At 51.5% G+C, this 27,261-nt stretch overlaps 1 protein-coding gene across 1 annotated transcript; it reads left to right on the top strand.

The window, feature by feature from the left end:
* Window positions 1–113: 113 nt before the first annotated feature.
* Window positions 114–26,701, top strand: LOC144119552 (solute carrier family 22 member 7-like). Its single transcript, XM_077652134.1, has 11 exons — window positions 114–716; window positions 2,074–2,177; window positions 3,613–3,767; window positions 6,323–6,491; window positions 7,463–7,667; window positions 9,585–9,685; window positions 10,773–10,972; window positions 12,250–12,434; window positions 13,731–13,870; window positions 15,467–15,675; window positions 25,603–26,701. The coding sequence occupies exons 1-11, from the start codon at window positions 264–266 to the stop codon at window positions 26,385–26,387; spliced, it is 2,706 nt and encodes a 901-aa protein (XP_077508260.1). The 5' UTR covers window positions 114–263; the 3' UTR covers window positions 26,388–26,701.
* Window positions 26,702–27,261: the final 560 nt, after the last annotated feature.

Genomic DNA, 27,261 nt, shown 5'->3' on the forward strand with positions numbered 1-27,261 from the left:
CACCCTGGCCAATCCCCCGCCGTGGGTACATGCCATTCACCCTGATGACATCATCATCACCAAGCCCACGTGGCATGAAGGCGGAACACTTAGAAGAAGAAGAGCATCGACACGTTCATGAAGCCGCGTGACAACCGTGCTCCAGGACAGCCATTGCCTCTCGACAGCGTCTGCATAAGCTAGAAGCGGGTTGATCTCGAAGAATCCCTTGAAGCAGACGCAGTACGTCACGCGCTGCACCCGGACCCAGTCGCCCCCAGCAGATGTCGCGCTCTCTGCAGATGTCGCGGTCTCAGCAGGTGTCGCGGTCTCAACAGAAATCGCCAGCGGGAAGTCCCTCGCGGACGACCCGCCCGGACAGCACGGATGAGGAGCCATGTTGGCCCGAGGAGGACCTCTCGGCCATCCTTGGCATCGTTGGGCCCTTCCATCGGGCCATGCTGGTCTACTCGACGTTCGCGATGACGGTGTCCGCCATGCACACGCTCCTCTACATCATCGTCACGCCGGCTGACGTCGCCCACTGGTGCCGGCTGCCGGATGTGCCTGCCAACACGACGCTCGAGCAGTGGAAGGCGATGAACATCCCACGCCAGCCCGATGGCTCGCTCAGCGGCTGCGAGGTGTACGCGGCGCCGGCAGACAGCAACGAGACGCTGCTCTGCCCTCGAAGGTCCTTCAAAGCGTCCGGCGGCAAGGTGACCACCATCGAGGAGGTGAGCTTCGCGCGATCGACCCAATCGCGTTCACCGTACAGTCTTAGAAGCTTGTAATTCATATTCGCGGAACCACTGGCAGTCTATTGCACGGCCTCAGCTTCAATGTCAACATTCCCTTCATCTTTTACGTGGAGTCTCCGGCTGGCCTGTCCATAAGGATCATGCCATATTTTGGCGTGCATGGGGAACGGTTGCTTGTTTCAGAGCTTTTAGAGCGCAGCTCCTAAGCGCCCATTCGTGGGTTGAGCGCAGTCCCTCGCCGTCGGCGTAACCGGGCGCATAGAGTGCCGCCGCTCGCTCAGAGATGGCGCCAGAGTCGTACGCGCTGCAGGGTGCCTCGATGCGCGCGCCCCCGCATCGAGGCGGCAGTAGCACGCCGACGGCGAAGCAGAGAGGTTAAAGGAGAGGTTTGGAGAAACCCCTGCTTACACATGGAGAGCAACGTTTTCAAATATACTGTAGGAACATTCATGGAAAGCGCGTAACATTATGCGTGCTGTGTGACGCCCTCCCCCCTTCGCTCGCATGCGGCGACGCCTGGTCAGAGAGAAGAAGCAGGAAAGCTCTGAAAATCTCGCTCCTCGTCTGACCAATGGCGATGCGTACCTCGGCGGGAGGGTGAGAGAGCGTTTGTAAATGTGGACGCTGTGCGTGTGCGCGCCTGCTTTGGCGCGGAGTGACGAAAAGGCACGGCGCGCTCTAAATTTGAAGGACGTTTAGCGCCGTCGATCAGCCCGTGCCGTGTTCTAGCTTCGAAGAAGCGCGCGCAAAATCAAAATATCTATAGAGCTGTACTCAAATCTCGCGCCCTAAACGGCCGGTGATCGCACTCGTCGCGTGTAGCAGCGTGACACTCGGGCTGCTATATTTATGCGTGCCTGTTCTTCCTTTTCATTCGATTCGTCGGCTTAACGATGGTTATAGCCTGCTAAAAACTGCCTGGCCAATTGAGCAAGCGCGACACTCCATACATCAAGCGCCAGCTTCTGCGAAGTAGCCACGGAGTTGCTGCTGTGACTTGAGTCTGACGCATTCATTGCCGATAAAATTGGATTTGAAAAAAAAATCTTCCCGCCAGTCGATTCAAACTTGTATCGTCCCTGCCGTAAATGGTGGGTTCTCACCGTTTTGAAGTGAAAGGCGGTATAGCGTAGCCTCGAAAAAATCGTGGTCGACGCACACATTTTAGTTCCCAAATCGGCCGATGATGGCGACACCTGTATTTCGTTTCTTTGTCGTTTCTAGCTGATGAACGCTCCGTTTTTGGGTGAGAGTGTTATCCTCGTGAGCAGAACGCGGTATCGTATCAATAGAGGCTGCAGCTTCTAATCGTCCTCAGTGCTTTTTCTCGCAGTGGGACTTGGCGTGCGACCGGGCATGGTTGTACACCGCGGGCGAAAACGTCTTCATGCTCGGCACTTTCTTCGGCCTCTCCGTGTCTGGCCTCTCCGCCGACAGGTAAGCTTAAGTCTAGCGCAGGAGCACGTCCAGCGATAGCTACACTACGCCACCTCTTCGACCCTTCAGCATGGCACCGCTTGAGCTCCGTGGCGGCGCCGTTGGTCACGTGGGTTGACCACGTGGCGCGGAGCAGCTACTGCTGTCGGCGGCGCGTCGCGCAACAGCTGCAACAAACAGCTGTGCGCATGCGCTGTGTCAAGTGCGACGAAGATGACGAAGGAACGCCCAGCGAAACGGAGCGGCGGAAGACTGACTTTGCAATTCGACTGAGCTATAGTTCCACTTGGCCAGCTGTAGCTATCGCGTCACTCCAGGTTTAACCAGAGCTAAACGACAGCCATTTTTTTAAACTGGAAAGAGTTTATGAGCGCAATCTTTTTTATAAATTGTAAGATTTCACTGCAACAATCAATATATATCCGCAGATCTCCCCTCGGTAGGCTCGCATTTTATTTGCTATTACAGTTTTCTCCAGCATCAAAATAGTTCCCCATTGGTTTTCTATGGCAGTCTTTACCTACTCGTTGCGATCAATGGAAAAAATTTTGAAAAATTTTGCTACCCATCGACAGAATGGACCATCACCTTCGATATTTCCACAATACCTTACACTATTCCAAGATTCGAAATGTTTGTCCAGGGATGCAGATGCTAGAGGCGTTCTGCGGGTGTTTTATCAGATAGTCCCAGTGCTTTTTTTTTGTGCGCGTCTGATTATTCCATCAAAGCTATTTAAATCGCACTTCCCCATCCGAAGATATCGAGCCATACGCACTATTCTATTGATTATGAAACCTCGAAACTAGCGAAGAGAATCCATTTTTATCGTCCCTCCCTTTCTAGTAATTATGCGAGAGATCGTTCGAATGATTCGTTCGCATGTCGTGTGGACCTTATTAACCATTGCTGCACTGCCTCCCTTACTACTGGTTAATAATCCTAGGAATTCGCACCGTCTGCACCTCTGGTACGACAGCGTCGTGTACTTTGGTTTCTACTGGTGCATGTTCCCCTCTCTGTCTTATTATAACAAGTTCTGATTTTTCACAGCCGCACTCCTCCGCATATTATTGAACTTTGAGTTATGCTTTTTGAAGTATATCTCTTCCATTCTTCATAAATCACTTCTGGTTGTCCAAATTGTGATATAGACTGCATAGATTGTGTTCCGAATGACCTCTAATTCTTTAAGTTGGCCCGGTAATTCCATAAGGGCAATGTTAAAGAGCAGAAGGGAGAGGGCTGCTCCTGACGTACCCACGCTGCCCATATAGATTGGCTGGGACCTAATATCTGCCATTCTAATGTGGGCTTGCCTATTTTGCAAAAGGTCCTAGAACGTCTCTTACAAGTACTTAATAGGCTAAGCGAACTCATATATCAGCTGTTTAGCAGCGCAGCGCGGACCAAAATGGCGGCTGCCCCTCCGCAGGGTCGGCCGCAAGCCGGTGGTGTGCCTCTCCGCCCTGGTCCTGGAGGTGGCCGGCGTCTCCATGTACAGCGTCGAGAGCCTGGTCCTCTTCATCGCCTTCCGCTTCCTCGTGGCGGCCTCTTCGGCGGCGCTCACCTACACCAACTACGTCCTGTGTGAGTATACACTGCATGGATCGCTGTGTATGCACTCCTTGGGCTTGGATGGCTCACGCCGAAGGGCGGTTCAGTAAAGGGATACCCGTTCAGCCATACTGAGGTGGCGGAGTAGGATGGATTTCTTTTTACAGCGATAGCTGTTAGGCGCACGTCCCTGGCGTAACCAGTGAATGCGTTACCATGGATACCATGGGAACCAGGGTATGGTTATCATCCCGCATGACATCACGTAGGATGTTTTAATGCCTTTATTAATGCTGTGCGTCTGTCTCGTCGCCTGATGCCACCTTATGTCACGGCCAACGTGGGTCGCATAACCCTATACAGGTGGCTCTGTTTGGGACAGCCGCCTGCCAAAACTAAATGCCGACACTGATTTCGTTGAATCTCGCGTTACATAGCCGCAAAGGTCTTGAGATTTCTTTTTGTCTCTAAACAATCTTTGAACTTTACTACGAATAAGCGCCACCAGAACGGCCACGCCAGACATGATTCTGTTCTCTCAACGGTACAAAGTCCCACTGATGACGATATTGTGGAGGCCAGACCCTTTACAATGGTGGGCTGACGCAATGTTCTGGCCTAATAGAGTAGTTTAAGCACCACACACTAAGCCAAAGGATGGATGGATGGGTGTTAGGATCGTAGCCCTTGAAACGACGTGGTTGCAGGCGCTACCATAAAAAAATGAAATGCATATTGGTTTTTGGGGAAAGGCAATGGCGCAGTATATCTGCCTCACATCTCGGCCGGCACCTGAACCGCGCCGTAAGGGAAGAGATAAAGGGAACTGAGAGAAGAAAGGAAGAAAGATGTGCCGTAGTGGAGGTCTCCGGAATAATTCTGACCAATTGGGGATCTTTAACGTGCACTGACATTGTACATCACACGGGCGCGTTTGCGTTTTGCCTCCATCGAAACGCGGCCGCCGCGGTCGGGTGCGAACTCGGATACTCCGGATCAGTAGCAGAGCGCCCTAACCATTGAGCCACCGCAGCGGGTGTACCACCATGCTCAGTATTTTTTATCTATATTTCTGAAACCAATTTGTCAAACTTAACTGCATTATGCGGAAATTTGAATTTATAACAATTTTTCAAAGTCAAAGCGATTTTACATATGTGTACACTGAAGGAGGTCCTAAAGTAGGGGACTGTGAGCGCGGGGGGGGGGGGGGGGGGGTGTTCGTAGGCGGGCGCGGCAGGAGTCGTCTGCATGTCATCTGCTTGTGCTTTGTGAGCTCATTTGGTCCTGCGCCACACTATAGTTGACAAAGAACCAGAGAAGAGTAAGTTGAAAATGAAAGCATCACCGGAGGTAATTTGACATCACAGTGTTTGCTTCCATTTTAATATCTTTTCAGCTTCCGCAGCTATACAGACAATCACAGCTTCGAGGCTGCAACAATGCAGCCTCATAAGCTCTATATCAAGAGCTCAGAGTTGAAGTTGTGTTCCGTCGAAGTTCCATGTCGATGCATTATACTTAGTCGACTGCAACAGACCTCTCGAGCCACATTGAAAAACGCTATATGAGAATGAGGCCTAAGCGGGGGCTATAGCATGGTGGCGGCAGGAACAAAGTAAGATCAGGCACTGTGATGGGAGCAAGCTGGATGCTTCAGAGGATCAGTTCAATGTAGCTTAGAGGAGCACAAAACGACGACAGCTCCGACATCTTGTACAGCGGCGGGCGCAGGGGAAGCAGCAGACGTGAGCAGAGAACCACCGACTGTAATATCACTGACATTATCACGCAACTTACCAGAAGCACACTATAAACAGAAAGGAGTAAAAATAGCGTGTGCTAGAGAAGAGTTTACACCCTTTTTAGAGTGGCAGACGATAGGCGAGGTGGCGGTGTAAAATGGCGCTTTTGTAGCGATAGCTGCATTACGGTAGCATTTCAAGGCTTCAGCGTGGCTGCCCCGCCACGCTGTCACGTGGTGCGGAGCAGCTGCCGGCGGCGCGGCGCCGTGGCTGATCAGGTGGTTCGTCACGTGGTTGGTCACACGGCCAAGTTCCACTCGGCCAGCTGTAGCTATCGTGTCACTCCAGGTTTAACCAGAGCTAAACTACCGCAAATTTTTTTACTCCATTTGGGACCTGAGGATGCTCTATTAATAAGCAAATGGAGCCAGTAAGAAGTTATTGCTAGCAAAGCGAATGTCGTTGCTGTGAGGTATTTGGTCACTGGTGGGAAGAGAAAATTGAAGGAGTTACATACATATTGAATTAATTTGGGAACACGCAGAATATTGAATGATCGGGGCAGGAAAAGGGGTCGATTCTGGTTTTATATAGTGCAGTAGAACACTCGAACGCGTGGCTCTGCGCTCCCTGTAGTGCCAGCTGTGAGTGCCTCGCCCAGGTGGCGCCCTGTAACATCTGCGCGAGACGCAGAACAACGCACTCGCGTGTGCCCGCTAAGTATGGCTCACCCTGTTCGATATGTTCTGTGCCTCGGGAAGATGTCGCCGCTTTGCTGCGAGGGCTCCTTGTACGAGAGCTGTATACAGAAGGCGATTCCAGAGAAGAGACTCTTTGTCGCAGTGGTGGAGCTGGTGGCGCTGCAGCAGCGGGCGCTGTACGGCATGTCCGTGCTGTACGGCTACTTCGCCGGCGTGCTGCTGGTCAACGTGATCGTGGCCGAGGCGCAGGACTGGAGGACGGCGCAGATCATCGTCATGCTGCCCACCACTCTGCTCCTCGCCGGCTTCTGGTCAGTGGGCATTCAACCCGCGGACCGAACCGGCCAATGTCCGCCCGCCCGCCCGCTCTCGACTGGGAAAGCATTTCCGCGTCTCGCTTCGTTAGGCTGTCTTCCTCTGCTGTGTGACAGCCACGCTTTTTTTTTTCGCTGTCTCGCGTCGGCAATGTGCAGGCCATTGCGCTAACCGATCAAGTACATCGAAATTTGTTTTCAGTATCTCTGCATGGTGTGGCCATGCCACTTCAATCCAGCTATTCAGAGACTTCCTAATCCTAATCTGGAGCAGTGGGAGGCCATTCCGCACAGCGAGAACCCCGATCAGCAACGAACGCTAGTTCGAAGAGCCACGCTGCGGCGCAGGCCATTGGGCTGCCGGAATAGGCAGACCACCCAAAACTCCGAGAATTGACATTCTTTCAATAGAGTTTTCAATCAATCAATCGTTCTGGCGTCAGAAGATGGAGGACAAATTTTAGGATTCGTTCGAACTTCTCTTTATTGCTGCTTAAATTCGCTTTGGCGCTTCGTCATGAGTGAGGCAACGATTTTTCGTCAAGTACGCGAGGTTTTCGACGAAATGACGTCGACTTATGTCTTCTCCGTGGAAGGAGGCTCTAGTCATTCTGGCTCTCAGCCCGGTTAAACAACTGTTTTTCGAGGAAAGGAAATGGCGCAGTATTTATCTCACATATCTCGATGGACACCCGAACCGCGCCGTAATGGTAGGAAGGTGAGACTGAGAGAAGAAAGAAACAGGTGCCGCAGTGGAAGACTCCTGAATGACTAAAGCTCCCTGGAGATGTATAACGTGCACTGACATCGCAGAGCACACGGGCGCCTTTTACGTTTCGCCTCCATCGAAACGCGGCCGCCACGGCCGGGTTCGGATCCGGGAACTCCGGCTCACGAGCCCCGGTTAGCAAGAATGTGGAAAGTGGGTGCACGATAGTATACTGCACATCAACCATATGCGCACGCAGGCTGTTGCCGGAGTCTCCTCGCTGGCTGATCACCACACTGCGTGTGCGCGATGCCGTGCGGTCGGTGTCTCTCATCCTGCGTCGCAACCACGTGCCGCGCAAGCGCATCGTGCGCGTTCGGGAGCGCCTGCGCCAGGAGCCGCTGCAGATGCTGCACCGCGAAGACGAGGCGAGCCCAAAGTCCCCGTCGCGCCGTAGGGCGAAGGTAAGGACGCTGATTGCCGCCAACGCCCTCTGTCGGGCGCTGGAACTGTTGCGAGCGAGTGCGGGGAGTTCGCGCTGCCACTTGAACAGTATACAAGCGTCAGATGTGCACAACAGTCCAGGCCACGGACATCAGCGCGACCCCGCGCACGTGTCATTCACAGACAGAATTGCTCAATAATTTATCGACACTTTCGCCGAGGTTACGTTCAAATGTCGCCGAAACGGCGCATTGCGCAAGATAGCACGATGAAGCCGATTTCAAGAAACAACCGAAGTCTTTGTAAAAAACTGAATTGCGCACCTACTTTGTTGTGTCGAGTCTTAACCACTTGTGTCCGTCGAAGTTCGAGCAGGAGGTCGGCTGCTCCAGTCGCAGTGACGGTAAATGATCCGTAATACTCATAGGCGCCGACTGAAAAGGGGGAGGGGGGGGGGGTTGCTGGAGGGCTCGAACCCAACCTCCCGACGATGGGGTCAGGGGGCTGCACGTCTTCTTTTGCACGGTTTTGCAAGTTGGAAGAACAGCACAGACTCAAACTGCCACGGTACATAGATTTGTCTTAAACAAACGAGAGAGGAAGATAACAACAATGAGAGTTTTAGATCCAGTTCGTCATCTGGAGATCTGACTAGCAACGGGAGCTTTCCGAACGCCTCCTTTTACCAGGCTCTGTGCAAAATAAAATTAATCGCCACTTGAATTTTACAGCCACGCCGCGGCCGATTTCATTCGGAGATAAACTCTGCGAAGAAACACATTCTTGATTGTGCGGTAGCCGGGTACAAAATTAAAGACAGCGGACTTCATTGCAGTAAAATACGCCAGTTTTCTTCAAACTGTCACAGCTCATGAGCTAAAATTATCGCCTCCCATAAAATCGGCGTTCAATTCCCTGTGTCGTCTCGCGATTACAACCTTTGCTCGTTGACTCCTGTTTGTTTTTTTGTTTTGTATCGAGTTTGGTAGTTCATTTACATTTTTGAAAGACACAGTTTGTAATGGGTTTTTAAATTTTAATTGCCAGCTTATTGTGGAGATGTTTTTACTTGCCAGTGTTTCTTTGACACGAAGAGCTTAAAATCACTTTTTAAATAGCTCCTGTTTCTGTCTTTTTGTTTTGTATCGAGTTTGGTAGTTCATTTACATTTTTGAAAGACACAGTTTATAATGGGCCTTTAAATTTTGATTTGCTAGCTTATTGTGGAAATGTTTTTACTGCCCAGTGTTTCTTTGACACGAAGAGCTTAAAGTCACTTTTTAAATAGCTGCACCAATGCGCCAGGAGTGGAATAAGCACTCTCAACGATCTATGAGTGTAAAGTAGAGGATGACCGATTCCGCATATGTGGGCATTAGCTACAACAGACTCAGCGGCAACAGAAAATGCTAACGCATTCATGCGGTCTACCGAGGACCACCTAAGAGTTTTTTTTTTCTTCTGCAATACATTTCTCAAACTGAAACCGCCGACAAAATGAGGGCCAATGCAATTTTCTCGCAGATCATTTTTCGCTAATGGAGAGGCGGATGCGCCGTAATCGAGGGTTTCGACCAAGTGGAGTTCTGTACCGTGCACTGTAGCATCGCATAGCGTATGGACGTTTAAGCATTTCACCCCTAGCAAAATGTTATTACCGCGGCCAGTATCCGATCCCGCCATCTCGTGCTGAACATAGCGGAGCGCCATAGCCACTGATCCACTACAGAGAATGATTACGTTGAACTAGCTTGTACAATATGAAGCAATTGTGACTTGCAGCTTGTACAATATGAAGCAATGGTGACTTGCAGCTTGTACAGTATGAAGCAATGGTGACTTTCTCTTTGGCGATTCTTTTTGAATTTCGGTGCTGATGACTGCGTCGAAGCGAGCGGATTAGCGTTAGCGACCATATATGCTGCGTATACCTGCAGCAGGCACACGAGCTGGAGGAGTCGGAGAAGCACACCTGGGCGCTGCTGGTCATCGTGGTCACCCAGTACCAGCTCTCCACCATGGGCCTGTCCTTCTGCTGGTGGGTGCGCGCAACAGAGCGTCCGCGAGTATCAACAAAGCCCGCTTGCGGCGCTGTTCCTTTCGAACTTGTTCTGTGCGCGCGATCTGACTGCCTCGTGCATTAAGCGAGGCTGATATCCTTATGTAGATCGCTCAAAGGATCAGTTCTTCAAAGTGCTTCACCGATTGACTGAAGCAGCGGAAGCGGATGTTGCGCTCAGCCGCAACGCAAATCGTCGATGGACGAGCCGCGAAGGTAGTGTAGCGTGCCTATACTGAAACACTTTAGAGTTTGAAACTGTTTATTGCGACCCTGTCCTCCGACAATGTATACGGATCCTTTTTACCGACAATCTTGGGAGCTCGACAGATTATGGAACAATCGCTCGTGTTTAAAATGTTATATAAAGTACTTCTTTCAGGCGCCAGAGGCTCCTTTAACTGAGAAATTTAAGAGCTATTAGTTGTTTATTCACTTGAATATGCTGTGCGCCCAGATTTGGCCCAGAAGAGTAATCTGCAAAAGCGAAAGGTACAAAGGGACGAATAGAATGTGCCAAACGACGAAAGTACATCAGTTTACGTAAAAGTACGTGGCCACGTCACACCTGCATTGAGTCCATGGCATGAAAATGGTTGCTCCCTGCCGAACAAAACTAGCCTACGGTCACCACGTCCGTGACAGCCTTCTGCGGTAGTGAATGCGCCGGTCGCCGCGCCACACAGTGGCAGCCTCTCTACCCAGAGGAGCGAACGCAAGCATTAGCTTGCGATGCTGCATACAGAGGATGCCACATTCCTTGGCTCCCCTTTTCCCATGTCGTTTCCCCTCCGCGTTACGCTAACACCACAGAACCGGCAAACCCTTAACAGCTGTCTCTGTGATTACGCCTGAAATGTAAACGAGTAGAGGAGCTGCCACAAAGGCAGCATGCCCAGTTAGCCCCTACGCCGGCGCTGGCATCGAGGCACGCAAAGATCGACTAGAATCACGTAAAAAAGGTTCTGTGCTGTGCTGGTGAAAGGGATAGTTCCCGGAGAACTCGCAGCATGACTTGAGGGTTGGGCCGGTTGGGCGCTCGAGTGCCCGCACTGTGCGCGTGCAGGTTCGCGTGCTCCATCACGTTCTACGGGATCGCGATCGACCTCAGCGCCGTGAGCGGCAGCTGGCCGCCCATCGTGGTCGCGCTGACCACGCCGCTGGCCGCGTACGCGCTGATCGTGCGCCGGGGCCGCCGCGATGTCCTCGCCGCCTCGCTGGCTGCCGCGGGCGTCTGCTGCCTGCTGGTCGCCCCGCTGCCCCTGCGTGAGTACAGCGCCCCTTACACTCCCGGTCAGACAATGGGTCCAATCGAAAAATTTTAAAATTAGAAACAATTATTCGATAGCCAGTTGTGCCTTCACCGCCCATTGGGCACAACCATTTGAGCCGAAATGTACCCAGCAGGAGACAATTGGTCACCGAACTAGTTCAATTGGATCGTCTATTTAACTCAAATTGCATGCCTATTGGACCCGAATGGTTTGAACTGCCTCAGTAAAAAAAACTGGAATTCTATTTGGGACCGACTAGCTTTTCCCCTATGACTGCTGGGAGACCTCTGCCTATTGTGCCAACTTTTTTACAACTGAATTGAAATTATGGGAATTACACGCTTCTTGTCCGTTAACCGAGGTTGCCTTATTTAATGACGCCCGCGGTGGTCGTGGAAATGAAAGCAATTTAGAAAATTAAGCTGCTAATATCTCTTACAAGAACCTTGTTACATCACTGTTCTGATCTTATAGAAAGCTGTATGAAATGCCCAACTGGAAGTACAGGGAAACCAAATGGACTAGCCAATCTGATTCGTGGCTGGCCTATTGGGTCCAACCGGTTCCAACTGGATCCGATTGAAAAACCCAATTTAACTCATTGTTATTTTTTAGAGAGCTATGCAGAGCGAACCGACTACTGACCGACCACAGTACAGCAATATATGTAGTTGCAGTTCTTTCTGCAGTTCTCTGTATCTTCTCCCTCTCTGCTGACGTTACCATACTATTACTGACGCTTTTTCACCAGTGCGCCACACAAGACATCATCATCCTGGCTCACTCACACCCTATTATGCTCGAACTGATACGTTTAAATTTTCCTTTTTTCCTCGGACAATATCGGACTGGAACCATGGTTAACTGGCTACAGTGTGACTAGTAATTTTATAAATGTGTACTTGTCTGTTCCTGTTTTGTTCATTATTATTTGTATATATTCTAATATCCCTCTGCTTGGACCCAAGGGTCTGCAGCATGTAATAAATAAATAAATAAATAAATAAATAAATACTATATTCTGAAGTGCCCAATGCGATTATAAATTACAGTGTATGCGAATTTACGGAAACGTGAAGACGATAAACCGGGTTTTTTTCTCATGCTCGAAACTCGAGGAGCTATCGGCAAGAACAAATAGCGCGAGGTAGTTTATGCCATAGCTGCGACCACTGTAGAGTGAGCGACTCAAGCGGTCTCTGCCCAGCAGGCAGTGTGCCGTGGCAGTGCATCGCACCTCTTATGCCGTGCATCGGTACTGTAACCCAGAGAGCACGGTGCGCCCCGTGGTCATACTGGGCGCTTGGTTCGCCATCAACCTCGCGTACGCGGTGCTGTTCCTGTACGCGACCGAGATCTACCCGACCACCATCCGGGCGCTGGGCTTCAACCTGGGTGCAGCCTTCGGCCGAATCGGCACCATCATGGCGCCCTTCCTCTACGAGAACCTACAGGTGCAGAGGCCGCAGCGGCGAGCTAGCTTTAGCTGTTGCAACAACAATTTCTAATCTGCTGAGACTTCTTTGTATACGTGGAAGGAATGTTGGTTATTACATCCGAACCCGAACATCACCCCAGCTGAAAAACATGTTAGGGAAGTCCGCTATAGGCTTGTAGACCGCTGGCGTTAGTCCGGTCCTTTCTGCTGTTCTTAGTGCCTTCTCTGAGAAATGAGTCTAGACAAAAACAAAGCAATGCAATTACAAGGTACCTTGTCACTATAACCTATTGCTCGGTTCATTGCGCAGTAAACAAATTATGGAAGTTAGAAACAAAGCCCATTTCATTGCATAAACTAGGCGGCAACTTTGCGGACGTCACTTGACTGTCAATGACGATTTGCTTGTGCTCTGGGTGGCGCAACAGAAGGAAGGCCTAGACGCTTTGGAAAAACCCCAGACTACCTAAGGGACTGCCTTTTCTCCTAAGGCCTCGCCCTCGTGGTGGGCTGAGACCGCCGCGGCATCATATTTCATTAACTGGGGCGCACCAATGCGAAGGGGCGCACCAGTTAATCTGCTCATGTTACTGGTACTGCATGATTATGGCTGCCTCGAAGGGCAGTGCTCCGAACCGCTGGCAAGCGTTCTGCGCTGGTGAATATCTTCGAAGCTAACCTGCTTCTTAGCTTCTCTTTCACTAGCTGCCTGTAAAATATTTTCGCGCCATTTTTATTCCTAAGACGTGGGAGGGCCAAGCAAACACATCTAATCACCGTTTGCCAGTTCTGAGCTTTGTTAAAAGGGCAAACATTTTAGCTATCCGTCCAGGTTGGGCTAGCGACGCTTAGACTTGCTGGTCTAACTTTGCCACAGCCATAATTACCACTTCATTCCAGCGAATATTGTGTGTAGCCTCCTGTAGCAGGGCGCGATGTAAATTTGGACAACCTCGGGTGACTACTGTTGTGAGACAAAGGTCAGATCAATAATTATGGTAATAAGGGCCCGATGCGTTCGACGTCATTTAAGCTTAATGATGGACGGCATTGTTGTCTTGCTAATAATACTGAGACTGAGGAGCGCTACAATCAAGACAAGGGGACAACACCACATAAGAACACCACGAGACACGAGCGCTAGCTTATGTGGTGTTGTCCCCTTGTCTTGATTGTAGCGCTCCTCAGTCTCAGTATGTACGACCAACTAGCCCCCTACAAAGCTTTGTTGATAATAATACTCCGTTCTCTATGTTCCGGAGTCCGCCTAGTTCCATGCGCTACATAGACCCGCCTCGTCCTTCTACCGCAGGAGAGGAAAGGCTGGGTTCTGATGAGCTACGTAGTCTTGTCCCTGGCCTGCGGCTTCAGCGGGTATCTAGTCACCAAGCTCCCCGAGACCAAGGCGACGCACCTGCCGGAGAAGATCAAACCAGAAGAGAACATATTCGAGTGCGTGCTCCCGGATTGTGTCGCGTTATTGCAGCAGAGAAGGCACTCTTGGGCTTGGACGCCATATTTTCGCGGCACCACTTATGCGTGCACACTGTTGAGTTCGTCTGAATAGCGGCAAAGAGCATCCGTGTCTTCGTAAGTGTCCACCTGTAGCGCGCGGCCGGGGTTAAGCATTGAGCGCTGGTCCCCGCCACTGACGAGCGAAGCGGCGGCGCTGCAGTCGCCCACCCTTGAACGCGTCGCCATGGCCCTAGGCTGTGGCGTTGCAGAGTTCATCTCCAAACAGTATTGCTAATTTACATTGCGTCACGTGCCTGATGCTTAAAACTCGATGAAATATGTCTTTCCGTTCGCGCTACCAGTACTCCGACAATGCTTTAAGCGAAAAAATGCGCCCGCTCGCCGTTGTTGCTCAACCGTTTCTGGAGGCGCTGCGATCGGATACTTTTGAAGGCGGGCCGCTACAAGATGTAAATGTATATAGTCTGATACAACTTTAAAAAGAACAGCAGTTCGTAACACTGGGCCGCGGTCCGCGGCGTCCTGTATTACTCCGCTGGCCAATCGCAACAGTAAACGAAATCAGCTTTTTAATGTTCGACTTTATTAAACGGGGCAGTTATCAAAATTCTAGAGCTTATAATTTTTTTTTTCTTGTGATAAGGTTCTTTAGGCAACAAGAAACCTTTAAGCAGCCGACTGTTTTTTCGTCGTGGAGGAGTTCTAAGCGGAGATTTTGAATGTGGGCGGAGCTTCACTGCACACCTAAGCTGTCTGCGACTATTGTAACGAATGAATGAATGAATCGTAACCTATTATGACCTATGAAAGTCGTAGTAATTACTCACGACTCAGTCATTCTGCAACGTAGCATGACTCAGCCCTTTAATGCTTTCGCATTCTCACACGCGAGCAGTCTTTAAGCGTCTTTGCCGAATTTCTCTTTTCTTTTCGGAGTTCTCATCTTACCTCTCCCTTCATTTCGTGCTTCACACGTCCACGATAATGCGTTCACGACTCAGATTTTCCTCTTTTTATTTTGCAGATTTTTTTGTGCCGACCTGCATGTACAGGGTGGCCCACACAGGCCCCTAATTGCGGTACACCCTGTGCGTGCGTTGCCATAGGGCTAATGCAAAACATGAAAGACAAAACGGGTGCTATAAGAATAAGAGAAGAGCTGTACATAGATGAAGACAACATTTGCGGGACGAGGCTGTGCAGAAAAGTCATTGCCTGCTATGGTCCGCTACCCGGCCAGCTATGCGGCATTCGTTCCATAGCGTGGAATATGCGACGTTCAATATCCAAAACGCGAGAAATGACACGCGAGCTGAAAGAAACGGAAGCACGCGCTGTTGGCAACAGTCAGTTGTCTGACTCTGGATCCTTTGAGCACTTGTGTGTCTGAGTTCGTTTTGTTCTTCGTGTCGCCCCTTGTATTTCGTGCTTCATAATTCTTCGTGGTTAGCCAACTATAGCCCGCAGCTGTGCCTTGGTGGTGGATGAAGTATGTAGCATGTCCTCTTCGTGGATACTCGCTTCGCCGTTGCCATCTTGTTGAGCCACCCCTGCGCGTCTTCCGAACGACAGCTTCGTCCCCATGCGTTCCCCGGGAGGCCGGCGCTCGGACCGCGGTCGGAAGCCGGAGACCGAGTCGACAGCGGAGAGCCAGAGGGCGTTCCGAGTCATCATGGCACTGTTCCGGACACCCGGCAAGGACTACGACCAGCACTCTGCCCGCGGCAGCACGCTGCGCAAACACTCGGCCGCCACGGACACGGTCGAGCACCTGCCGCCAGGTGCGTGCGCGACGCCCTTACGGCGTTCAGCCCTGTGCATCGAAATGCCACTTGAATTCATTTCGATTGAGCGAACTTTCAGCGCGCTAGCACTAAAACTCCCAATCTCAAATTTCGCTCGATCAAGTGCTGTTTTATCCCTAGTGAATCTGATCATGTCCCGCCATTGCTGCACTGCGTACGATGCACTGTCGGCTGTGGCGTCTTTGAGACCCCGTCACAACATATGCGCACCTATCTGCCAACTGTTTCACTCCAAGGTTATGCGCTGCGCGTTTAATTTTCAATCCTTTTTTGCTTGTTCTCTATAACAGGCATACCTAATCTCATCTTGTAGCGTTGCTCGTCTCAACAACTGGTCGTCCGAAGATTCACTGACGTTGAAAAAATGATAGGATTGTATGCATGTGAGACGCTCAAATATTTATGCAAACATATCATCGAAAGGTGCTCGATTTGCTGATTACTTTTGCGATTAATGCACATCTAGAAGACCACCCGCACAGCTAACAACGTGTCACAGTGTGGCGTGCAAAACCAGAAGAATACAACAGGCCACGCTAAGACGTCATTTGAATAAGGTGTACAACGCTTGTTGGGGGACTTAATCGAACAAGCAGTCACTCCGCAACCAGGAACCGATGACAGGCGATTCGTATGCATTACCTCAAAACAATTACTTCAAGTGGTCTAAATTAATCCGGAGCTGGGCTTTCCTCGTAAAACATCAGCCGCTTCGGGGCGTTAAACCATATCGCACCATTCCATACCATACACTCTATACACATATACTGTACGGGAGTAAAAAGGAAGCAAACCGTCCTATATCGCATTGCCTTTTAGGGGTATGCTGCCCAAGTCCCGGGGTATATTTCGGTCACTAAATACCTGAATGCTTATACTGTTGGCAACGGAGGCACATTTTCCCCAAAGAGCATATAGTTCTAACTTGATGTAGTGAGTAACAGGAGGAGGCTCTTAAACGCGATACCGGAGACCTTGAGGTTAGGAAATAGAGGAGATTGAAACCTCTGTTAAGATCTTTGTAACTGCTAGAACTTCGCGTGTTTTATAGAGGGAATTTGTTTCCGCTGCCAACCGCAAGTATTCCGCATTTTTAGAGATGGAAAAGTACCCTGTCCTTGGCCAGAAAACCGTGCCCCTAAAAGGCAGTGCGCTAGTAGAAAGCTTACTCCATTTTTAATCCCATACAGGCTAGTTCGTATTAGCGTGTACCATACCATACCATACCATACCATACCATACCATACCATTAGTTCATGTTTGTATAGCCCAGATATCCGAGCCCCTGCTAGAGCCAGTAATCTATAGGTCGTTAAATGTAAATAAAAGGTTTTTTCAATTTCACGCATCATACTGCCTTCCTTACCATCAACGCAAGTTCTAAATTAATTAGAGACGCATTAGATCAACCCTTGATGGGCAGCCGAAGGTTTTAGAAAGCTTTCAAACACTTCCTTAGACCCCATCAGGGCCATATACAGGCGATTTATATGAAATGCATTGTTCAGAAATAGGTATGGGTGTTTTAATGCTTATTATGCCCGTAAAGGGGCAAGCCGGTTTACAGTATTGCCGCGTGCTCAGCTTAACGGTGCGGGATGCGTGGCCATTTCGGGAATAGAACTGACTTCTATTCCGCACTCAAAGGAAGCCGTTACTGCACTTACCCATTCTCTCTAGTCTCACGAAAATATAACCGGTGTCATTACTACGTACGTCCTCCCTGCATTTCCATTATTAATAGGATAACATTAGAATCCTCGTGGGAAAAAAAGTGTCGATAATATAAATCGCTGATTGGCTCGAGGGAAATGACGTCACCATACCGGATAATTCCCGTTGGCTGGAGGGAAGTGACGTGTGATGACCCCCATAATGCGCAGGTCCACACGGGACGGAGAGGCAAAGAGACACCGTATGGCTCAGTTTAAACAAACAGGTATATTCAATAATTACACATGATTAAGGTTATACATCAGAGGCTGGGGCGTCCGAGCTTACGTGCCGACGACTTCATGGGGGCGATGGAGTGGCTCCGGAGTTGGGCTCGAGCGGTTGCTGGCAGAAGCTGCACGCCGTCGGGCTTCGGCGCTGAAGGCCCTCTTGGCGAACGATGTCGTCCTGAGCGTCTATGCAGTAGAATTTCAATAGTCGTCCGTTTCTTCGAGGATGGTTCACAAACCCTTCCTCTAGTGTCGTTCGGCTTGGAAGATGAACAGGAGGCGAGCTTGTAGATGATGACAGCAGAGCATAATTTTACAACATACATATACAGAGAGTTAAACTGGAAAAAGCAGAACTGAATTTACAAAAGAACAAACTTTGCACTACTTTACTCATCGACCGGGCAGGTTAGTGCCTAAGTAGCATCACATTACATGCTAAGCATGGAGCCCCCGCTCAGACTGGACTGCATCCGTTTACATGTGCTTTTAAGCACTTGATTAACAAAGGACTAAGGGCGGTCATTTCCAGTGGCCCGCCCAAAGCATCAATTCTCCAATCCAAAATAACATGCGAGATGGGGACAACCCCCTTGGGTTGGGCTTAGCCTCGAACCCAGAGTCTGTTAACAATACAAACTAAATAAACAACAAAAACGCCACCACTCTCTCTCAAGTGAGAGTATACACAGGCTCTCTCTTCGGAGCTAATTCACTAGCGCCTGTCTTTCCACATTCTTGGCGAGTACTGCCTGTCCGCCATGACAGGTGTCCGTCGCGGCCCTTCTGGGAAGCTGTGGGTGCCTTCCCGGCGATAGCCCACGACAAAGGGGGGGGGAGGGAAAGAATGTCGTCTTCGTGGTAGCGCATAGCGTCGGCTGTGGTACGGCGCGCTCTGGCCCGCTGACAGCTCCCTTGTCCTGGAATGTAACCGGAAATTGGGGAGGATAAAGCCTGTTTCCCAGGGGCGGCGGCGGGTCCGGTTTTTCTGGTCGTCACTCAAAGAGCATGGCTGGGTAATTGATGATGCCGCTGTCACGGGTCTCCGTCTACGCCGCGCCGTCGAACGTGGATCCTCGTAGCACACACGGAATGTCACACTCGCTCACCCTCCAGAAGAATGTTCTCCGAACATTTGAGTCCACGCAGCTCCCCTTGTCTTTCTGAATCGCCTCGCACAGTGCGTCCGACAAAACACTTTTCGCTGCACTCAACACCACTGCACAACACCATATGCCTCCGCTGTCAATACTGGCGTCTCCAGGGGCAGCACTGATCTTCTTTTACAGATAAACATGAAACTCAGCACCCAAGCCTCTCCTTTCTAGTCCAAACTGGACGAAATAAATTTACCACAGTTACAAAGGAGCTCCCACTTCTAGCACGATCACGGCACAGACAAAAATATAGATAACGAAAGGAAGTAGGGCAGGTTCTGCATGCGCTCCGCATGCTCTCCTGTGAAGGTGTTACTTAATGACAGAAAGGTTTTACTACCAACTCCGATAACTTAACACATAAGCACATAGCAATGTTATGAGCTGTGGCATTACACAATTCTAACCAGTTCAAAACTCCGCTCTGTTTACGCCATTAGTCCGACTTAGCTTTCCGATTTCGCAGCGGATATCGGCCTTCATGAGTCATACTAAGTAAGTCTGTGCCCCTTTGTCTGCTTTGGGACTCGCGAGGGCTCGTGGCAGGAGCCTCTCCTGGCGTTATCTGCGCGGCAACCTCGCGCGCTTCTTCTTCTAGCAATGCATGAAGTAAATCCGGTGGCATTCCGGCCGTCACCTCGGGCGCCTGCCGAACAAATGCAGGAGAGGGCGTTTCTGGCGAACTATCTGCGCGCTCCGCTTCACTTCTGTCCCCATCAAAATCCGCGCTTTCCCTTTCCTCATTTCGTGAATACTGAACCGGTGCCGACTTGAGGCGATTTGCGTGTATCCTTATCAAACGCCGGTTCACGTCTCGGACTCTGAAGTTTACCGGAGAAAGCTTCTCGACAACCTCGCACGGTCCTCTCCACTTCGTCTGGAACTTACGAGCTAGCCCAATCTGCCTTTGGCAGTTTTCAATGTACACGCTGTCCCCCACATCAAACGGCGCGTCTCTAGCACTGCGATCGTGCACCTCCTTCCTGCGCTTCGCCGCTTTCTTTAAGGACTCCTTTGCGATGTCCCTCGCCACTTGCAAGCGCGATTCTAGCTCAACCTTATAGTCGTCCAGTGAAGCGTATGGGACACGACGGGGGCCCTCTGGCACTTCACTAGGCTGGTCCGGGTCTCGGCCGTAGAGAAGAAAGAATGGCGATTCGCCCGTGCTCTCGTGTGCTGCGGAATTGTAGGCAAACATTGCATACGGGAGCCACAAGTCCCAGTCCCGCTGGTCGCGCGAAACAAAATGCGACAGGAACCCGGCCACGGTTTGGTTCAGTCGCTCCACCGCGCCGTTGCAAGCCGGATGGTACGGTGTTGTCTGCTTCTTAGCGATCTTAAGCAGCTCGCAAACTCTCCTCATTAGCTGCGACACGAAGTTCGTTCCCCGATCTGTCAAGAGTTGCCTCGGGGGTCCATGTCGGAGCACGATCTGTTCGACAAATGCTCTTGCAACCGTGTCTGCCTTCTGATCTGGGAGTGCTACCGCTTCCGCGTATTTTGAAAGGTGGTCGACAAATACTAAAATGTACTTGTTTCCGGAAGTGGTCGTGGGCAATGGGCCCATTATGTCCATACCTGTCCGCTCGAAGGGAGCCGAAACCTCAGGGAACGGCTGAATTGGAGCTGGTCTTCGTCCCTTGGGTGTTTTTCTTTCGAGACAGGAATGACACTTCGCACAGTAGTCTCTAACATCCCGTCGCATGCCACTCCAAAAGTACAAACGCTCCACACGCCTGCGTGTCTTCGCTACGCCAAAATGACCGGCGCATGGCGCATCGTGAAACGCGCGAAGAACCCTTTCTGTCCACGACCGAGGTATGACGACTCTCTCCCAAGCGGTTTTCTCTGGTCTCCCTTTCCTGGTTGGCCTCGTGCGCCGACACAGGGTGCCGTCTTTGCCAATGAAATAACCTAGCTGTTCGGGCTGAGACGGTGCTCCCTCTAAGCTTTCGATTATTCGCTTCAGGTCAGGATCTTTGCACTGCTCTGTGCGTAATTCGGCGGGGTCGACTACGGGGACAAACTCATCTATAGCTGCCACTGCAGCTGTGCGGCTGAGTGCATCAGCATTCAGATGTGTCTTTCCTGACTTGTGCTCAACTTCAAAGCAGTATTCCTGCAGGTGTAGATTCCATCTAGCGAGTCGCGAGCTAGGGTCCCTGACACTCATCACCCATTTCAGAGGATGGCAGTCTGTGACTAGCTTGAATTTGCGGCCGTAAAGGTAGCATCTGAAGTGCTTTACTGCCCAGACAACGGCGAGGCACTCCCTTTCCGTAGCTCCGTACTTTTGCTCTGTGGGGCTCAGCTGTCGGCTAGCAAAAGCAACGGGATGTTCTTTGCCCTCGATAACCTGAGATAGCACGGCACCAACTGCGAACTTTGACGCATCTGTGGCCATAACGAAGGGCAAACTAAAATCCGGGTGGCGCAACAGCGGTGCACTCATTAGCTTCCTTTTCAGGGCCCCAAAAGCATTCTCCGCGTTTTCGTCCCAGCGAAAGGCGACATTTTTGGCTGTTAAGGCGGTGAGCGGCTTAGCGAGCTTGGCGAACTCCTCTATGTGCCTTCGGTAGTAACCGATCAGGCCGAGAAACTGCCGGACCTGGCGGACGCTAGTCGGGGATGGAAAATCCGAGACACACCTTAGTTTCTCAGGGTCCGGTCGCACGCCGTCAGCTGAAACAACGTGCCCGAGGTATTTCACCTCGTTTTTGAGGAATTGGCACTTAGAGGGCTTCAGCTTGAGACCCGCTGCTCTTAGTCGCACCAAAACCTGCTCAATATCGCGCAAATGGTTATCAAAACTGTCACTGTATATGATAATGTCATCCATATACACGAAGCACAGCCTCCCCAGAAGACCTGCCAGGATAACATCAGCGGTTCTCTGCCAGACAGCAGGGCTGTTGGCCAGACCCATCGGCATTCTTTTCCATTCATAGTGCCCTGAGGGCGTGTTGAATGCCGTTTTCTCGGCATCTGCCGGATCCATTGCTATCTGCCAGAATCCCGCCGCCATGTCCACTACCGTGAAGTACCTGGCAGAGCCCAGCTGAGAAAGCGTCTCCTGTATATTGGGGATGGGGTATGGATCGATGCGAGTTACGGCATTTAGTTTGCGGTAGTCCACTACCAATCGATACGAGCCATCTGGCTTTTCCACCAATAGTGCTGGTGCTCCCCAGGGTGACTTTGAGTGTTCGACAATGCCGCGATCAATCAGGTCCTGCACCTGCCGCTCCATCTCCTCACGTTGGGAGTAAGGAATCCTGTACGCACGCTGGTAAACGGGCGATGAAGTGCCGGTTTCTATCCTGTGCTTTATAACGCCACAGCAGCCCAAATCCAGGTTGGACGCGGCGAATACCTCCGAGTAGTCTTTCAGCAAACCAGCCAGAGCCTCCCTCTCCCTGGATTTTACGTGAGAAAGATCGAACGACACCTTTGGAGCAGCCGAAGGACTAGCATGCTCTACAGTTGCGAGTACCGTATCGGTGGGCTCACGTTGCTCTATCGCAGAGGTGAAGAAAGCCAATGTTTTGTTCTTGGGAAGGCTCAGTGGCTGCTGGCTACAGTTAACCACCCGTAGGGGCACTCTGTTGGCGTCATTAACTGTCACGAGGCACGCGGCTGCCTTCAGGCCATTGCTGAGAGAGTCGACCGGCTCAAGCACTCCCACGGCGCCGCTCTCTACATCTGAAGGCACAAACGCGTACAAAATGTGCTCCGACCAAGGAAGGACGACCGCCTCCTCGACCAGCCGGACGGCAACCCGCGAATATACCTTCTCCAATGATCCCACTGTTTGACGGGTGTCAATATCGGTAATGCGAATCTCAGCCCCTCTCCTGTTCAAAAACGGAACTTTTGAGCCGCCCGCATTAACCTCTTCCTCAGAGAATGAGACTACTACCTTCCCTTTTCTCAAAAAATCCTGCCCTAATATACCTGACACTCCGTTTGGCAGAGACACCGTGTCCGGGCATACGTAGCAGGGGTGCTCCAATGCAATTCCGCCGAGAGAGAAGTGTAACCGGTAGAGTCCACTTATGCCAAGAGGATCCCCCGTTATGCCTACAAATTTGGTTGCCATACCACCAGACGCTTCCAACACCTCGCGGTCCCCCTTCCTTCGAAGCGTGTTAAAACTGCTCTCCTTAAGCAATGTCACCTTTGACCCCGTATCTATCAACAAGTCCATACAACAACCATTTAACTTGCAACGCACAACAGGGCATGCCTCGTCGGCCACACAAACTACCACCACCTCATCATCTACTGCTCCCTCCCCACGCTCCTCAGGCTGGGGAGGACTAACTAGTTTTTTTGACTCGGTATCTGGAGCCCCGCTGTAGGCTTGCTTAGGGCGTGTCTCGCCTGCTTCTCTTTGTGGCTCCCCACGGCGCACGTTTTGGCAGAACCTGGCGATGTGTCCGCGACCCTGGCAAGCGAAGCATACGATTTCTTCAAAATCTCGCATACCGCGCCTGTAGCTTTGTGGCGGTCTCCGGTTTCCAGCGAATGGGCGCTGTTGAGCGCGCGCTTCAACCTGGCATTCTACCTGCTGAGATAGCAGCTGTTCTAAGCGATCTAACCGCTCTGTCAAGAGAGCAACCTCAGGGTTGAGCACCGCTCTCTCTATGACGCGTACTCTCGCTGCGGCTGTCGTTAACGCCTCATTTTGTTCCTCATCCAATGCGGCCTCCACGGCTTGGTCGAAATTGCTCGGCTTGCGCGAAAGCACGAACCGGCGCACGGGGTCTTGCAGACCAGCCACGAACAAAGCGGTCATTTCCTCTTTAAGTATATCCTCCGCGTATTTCTTCTTAAGCTGGTCTCCTTCCTCCTCCCTGCTTAACGTATCGCGCGCTAAGCGCTGAAGCCGCGACGCAAACGTTCGCACGTCCTCCCCTACCATCTGTCCGGCGTCACGGAACCTCTGTACTCGCACGTGACGTGGTTCAGTGTCAAAATGCTCAAACGCGAGCTTCTTAAATTCCGCAAATGATTTTGTGGATTTTACTTTTTCGTCTCGCCATGCAAAATCATGAGCAGCTCCTGCCATCTTACACCTCGCCATTCCCAGCATTTGAGCATCGGACCATCCCCCCATTTTCCCAATCTCTTCTAGCATGGAAAAGAAATCGCAGATTGGAACCCTTGTCTTATCTCCCGTAAACGTCGGAATGACGCTTCCTAATGCCAGCATGCTTGCTCCGAGCGACGGCTGTGGAGTGGGAGCTCCCTCAGATACAGTCATTTTTTTTTTCAAGCCCTCCAGTGCCTCAAGCCTCTCAAATGGGGGTAAAAGTCCCACAATCAGTCCCGTGATTCCCTTTTGATTACAATTTTGAAGTCATGAATGTCACAGCATTCAGAGGACATTTGCTTTTGAGCAACCCCACTTCTGACACCAGTGTGATGACCCCCATAATGCGCAGGTCCACACGGGACGGAGAGGCAAAGAGACACCGTATGGCTCAGTTTAAACAAACAGGTATATTCAATAATTACACATGATTAAGGTTATACATCAGAGGCTGGGGCGTCCGAGCTTACGTGCCGACGACTTCATGGGGGCGATGGAGTGGCTCCGGAGTTGGGCTCGAGCGGTTGCTGGCAGAAGCTGCACGCCGTCGGGCTTCGGCGCTGAAGGCCCTCTTGGCGAACGATGTCGTCCTGAGCGTCTATGCAGTAGAATTTCAATAGTCGTCCGTTTCTTCGAGGATGGTTCACAAACCCTTCCTCTAGTGTCGTTCGGCTTGGAAGATGAACAGGAGGCGAGCTTGTAGATGATGACAGCAGAGCATAATTTTACAACAGAACAAACTTTGCACTACTTTACTCATCGACCGGGCAGGTTAGTGCCTAAGTAGCATCACATTACATGCTAAGCATGGAGCCCCTGCTCAGACTGGACTGCATCCGTTTACATGTGCTTTTAAGCACTTGATTAACAAAGGACTAAGGGCGGTCATTTCCAGTGGCCCGCCCAAAGCATCAATTCTCCAATCCAAAATAACATGCGAGATGGGGACAACCCCCTTGGGTTGGGCTTAGCCTCGAACCCAGAGTCTGTTAACAATACAAACTAAATAAACAACAAAAACGCCACCACTCTCTCTCAAGTGAGAGTATACACAGGCTCTCTCTTCGGAGCTAATTCACTAGCGCCTGTCTTTCCACATTCTTGGCGAGTACTGCCTGTCCGCCATGACAGGTGTCCGTCGCGGCCCTTCTGGGAAGCTGTGGGTGCCTTCCCGGCGATAGCCCACGACAAAGGGGGGGGGGGGAGGGAAAGAATGTCGTCTTCGTGGTAGCGCATAGCGTCGGCTGTGGTACGGCGCGCTCTGGCCCGCTGACAGCTCCCTTGTCCTGGAATGTAACCGGAAATTGGGGAGGATAAAGCCTGTTTCCCCGGGGCGGCGGCGGGTCCGGTTTTTCTGGTCGTCAGTCAAAGAGCATGGCTGGGTAATTGATGATGCCGCTGTCACGGGTCTCCGTCTACGCCGCGCCGTCGAACGTGGATCCTCGTAGCACACACGGAATGTCACACGCCACTAATGTTATCGCATTGCCACCACATGATGTAATTACAGTTGAACCTCCTTATAACGGAGTAGGTGGTGCCCGGCGTATACTTCGTTATAGGCGTAGCTTCGCTATAGCCCGTGCTGACCAAGCTTCCAAGGGGAAGCGTCATTCCTTCGTTATATCCATTATTTCTGTATAAACAGTTTCGCTATAAGGCGGTTCGACTGCAGGTCAATTTTTCTTCCTCTCTCTCGCTCACTCAGGAAGCGCCGTGGAAGTAGGGCTGCCAGAGCCCGACGTCATTGCGGAGCAGGCTGACCCAACAAACCTCTTCGTGGACGGCCTCTCACCAGATGCCGTCGCCTCTGGCGGGCGCACAGAGGCGGTCGACGAAGCCGGGCTCGAGGCGCAGCACTCGGCGAGCCTCGTTGCGCCACCCACGCCCGGCAGCCTTTTCACCAAAGACAGCGCGAACCAAGGGACCGCAGTCGAGCCTCTGCGCGAACTTAGACCCGATGCAGAGCACTGGGTGAGCGCCGCTCCCTCCCCATCGGCTGTCATCCAAGACGGCGGGCACGCAGAGGCGGCCAATGAGCGTCTGCGCCAAGCCGGGCCCGGGGCGCCGCCTTCGGCAAGCCCTGCCATACAAACCCCCGTGCCCCGCAGCGACCGTTCCTCGGGTCGCGCCTCGACCACGGCGTCTCCCAAGAAGGTCGCTCGACGCCCGCACCAGCACCGGTCTCCGAAGCAGGAGAGTCCGGTTCTCGCCGCCTACCGCACCCAACTGCAGGAGGTCCCGAGCGGCGAACTGACTCCGGCCGAGTTGACCAGCGGGGGCGCGCTGTCCGCCCTGTCACCGGAGTTCACGGACACGTCTCCGCAGCGCGAAAGTCACCGCACGGGGCGCTCGCCCGCTCCCGTTGACCACAGCGTCGCTTCGGCCACCGAGGGCCGCGTCAGCGAAGCGATGCGCCACAGGGACTCCAGCGGCAGGCGCAGGAGGAAGAGGCGGCCGAGGATCCGGGGAACTCTCTCCCCGCCCAGCTAGGCGTCCGGTCCGGCCCAGCTGGACATCACAGTGCACGCCGCCGATGCGATGTGCATTTTTATTCGGAGTTCGAGCGTTAACCCCGCACCGATATGTATCTCAGATTCCACGCGCGCGCGGTCTTGTTTTGTAGAGATTGATTGGGACGTATTAGATTGCCTCCGAAACTGCTACAGTGTCTTTGTGCTTCTGTAAAATTGCGGTCTTCACCGTTATTAAGTATTCGCCCGTTCTCTAAACTCGTAGGTGGCACGGCAGCACCGAAGAACAGTCGCTTGTTTGGAATTTGTTTCGCTTTTCAGATATATGCGAACAGTGAAAGCGGCCAATTTTTAAGCTTCTGGGCACCTCAGTTGTTCACTTTTTTTTTTTTAAACCGCGAAGACCGCTCATGAGATGTGTTCGTTTTCGACGTGTCTCCGCATGTTTTATAAGGAAGGCCATAAAAACCGTCCTTACGCGGCATCTACGGCACGGGTCCCAACCGCCTCAAGACGTTCGAGGTGATCGGCGGTTCTTAAAAGTTCGTCTGAAAAACCAATGCGCGCTCGATGTGGGCTCTCTCGACAGCCAAGCGCTGCTTAAGATGCGACTGCTGCTTTACAGTTGCTTGAAACCGAGATTTTCGAAGCATGTACGGCCTGGAAAGGATAAACCTTTTCAAAAATAAAGGGCGAGTTATACTTTTCAGCATCTCAAAAGCACCGAGATGTCGGAGCGCCCACATCATTGCTGGATGGTGATATCACTTCTTGTGCTGTCCCGCTATCTTGAACCAATAAACGTATACGCGATTTTTACGAAATCGACGCCATGCTTCGGCGGCGATGTGAACTAGCCTAAGGATGATCGCCTAAGGACGGAAGCACTGCAG

This window comes from Amblyomma americanum, chromosome 2, assembly GCF_052857255.1.
Source record: "Amblyomma americanum isolate KBUSLIRL-KWMA chromosome 2, ASM5285725v1, whole genome shotgun sequence".
NCBI lineage: Eukaryota > Metazoa > Arthropoda > Arachnida > Ixodida > Ixodidae > Amblyomma > Amblyomma americanum.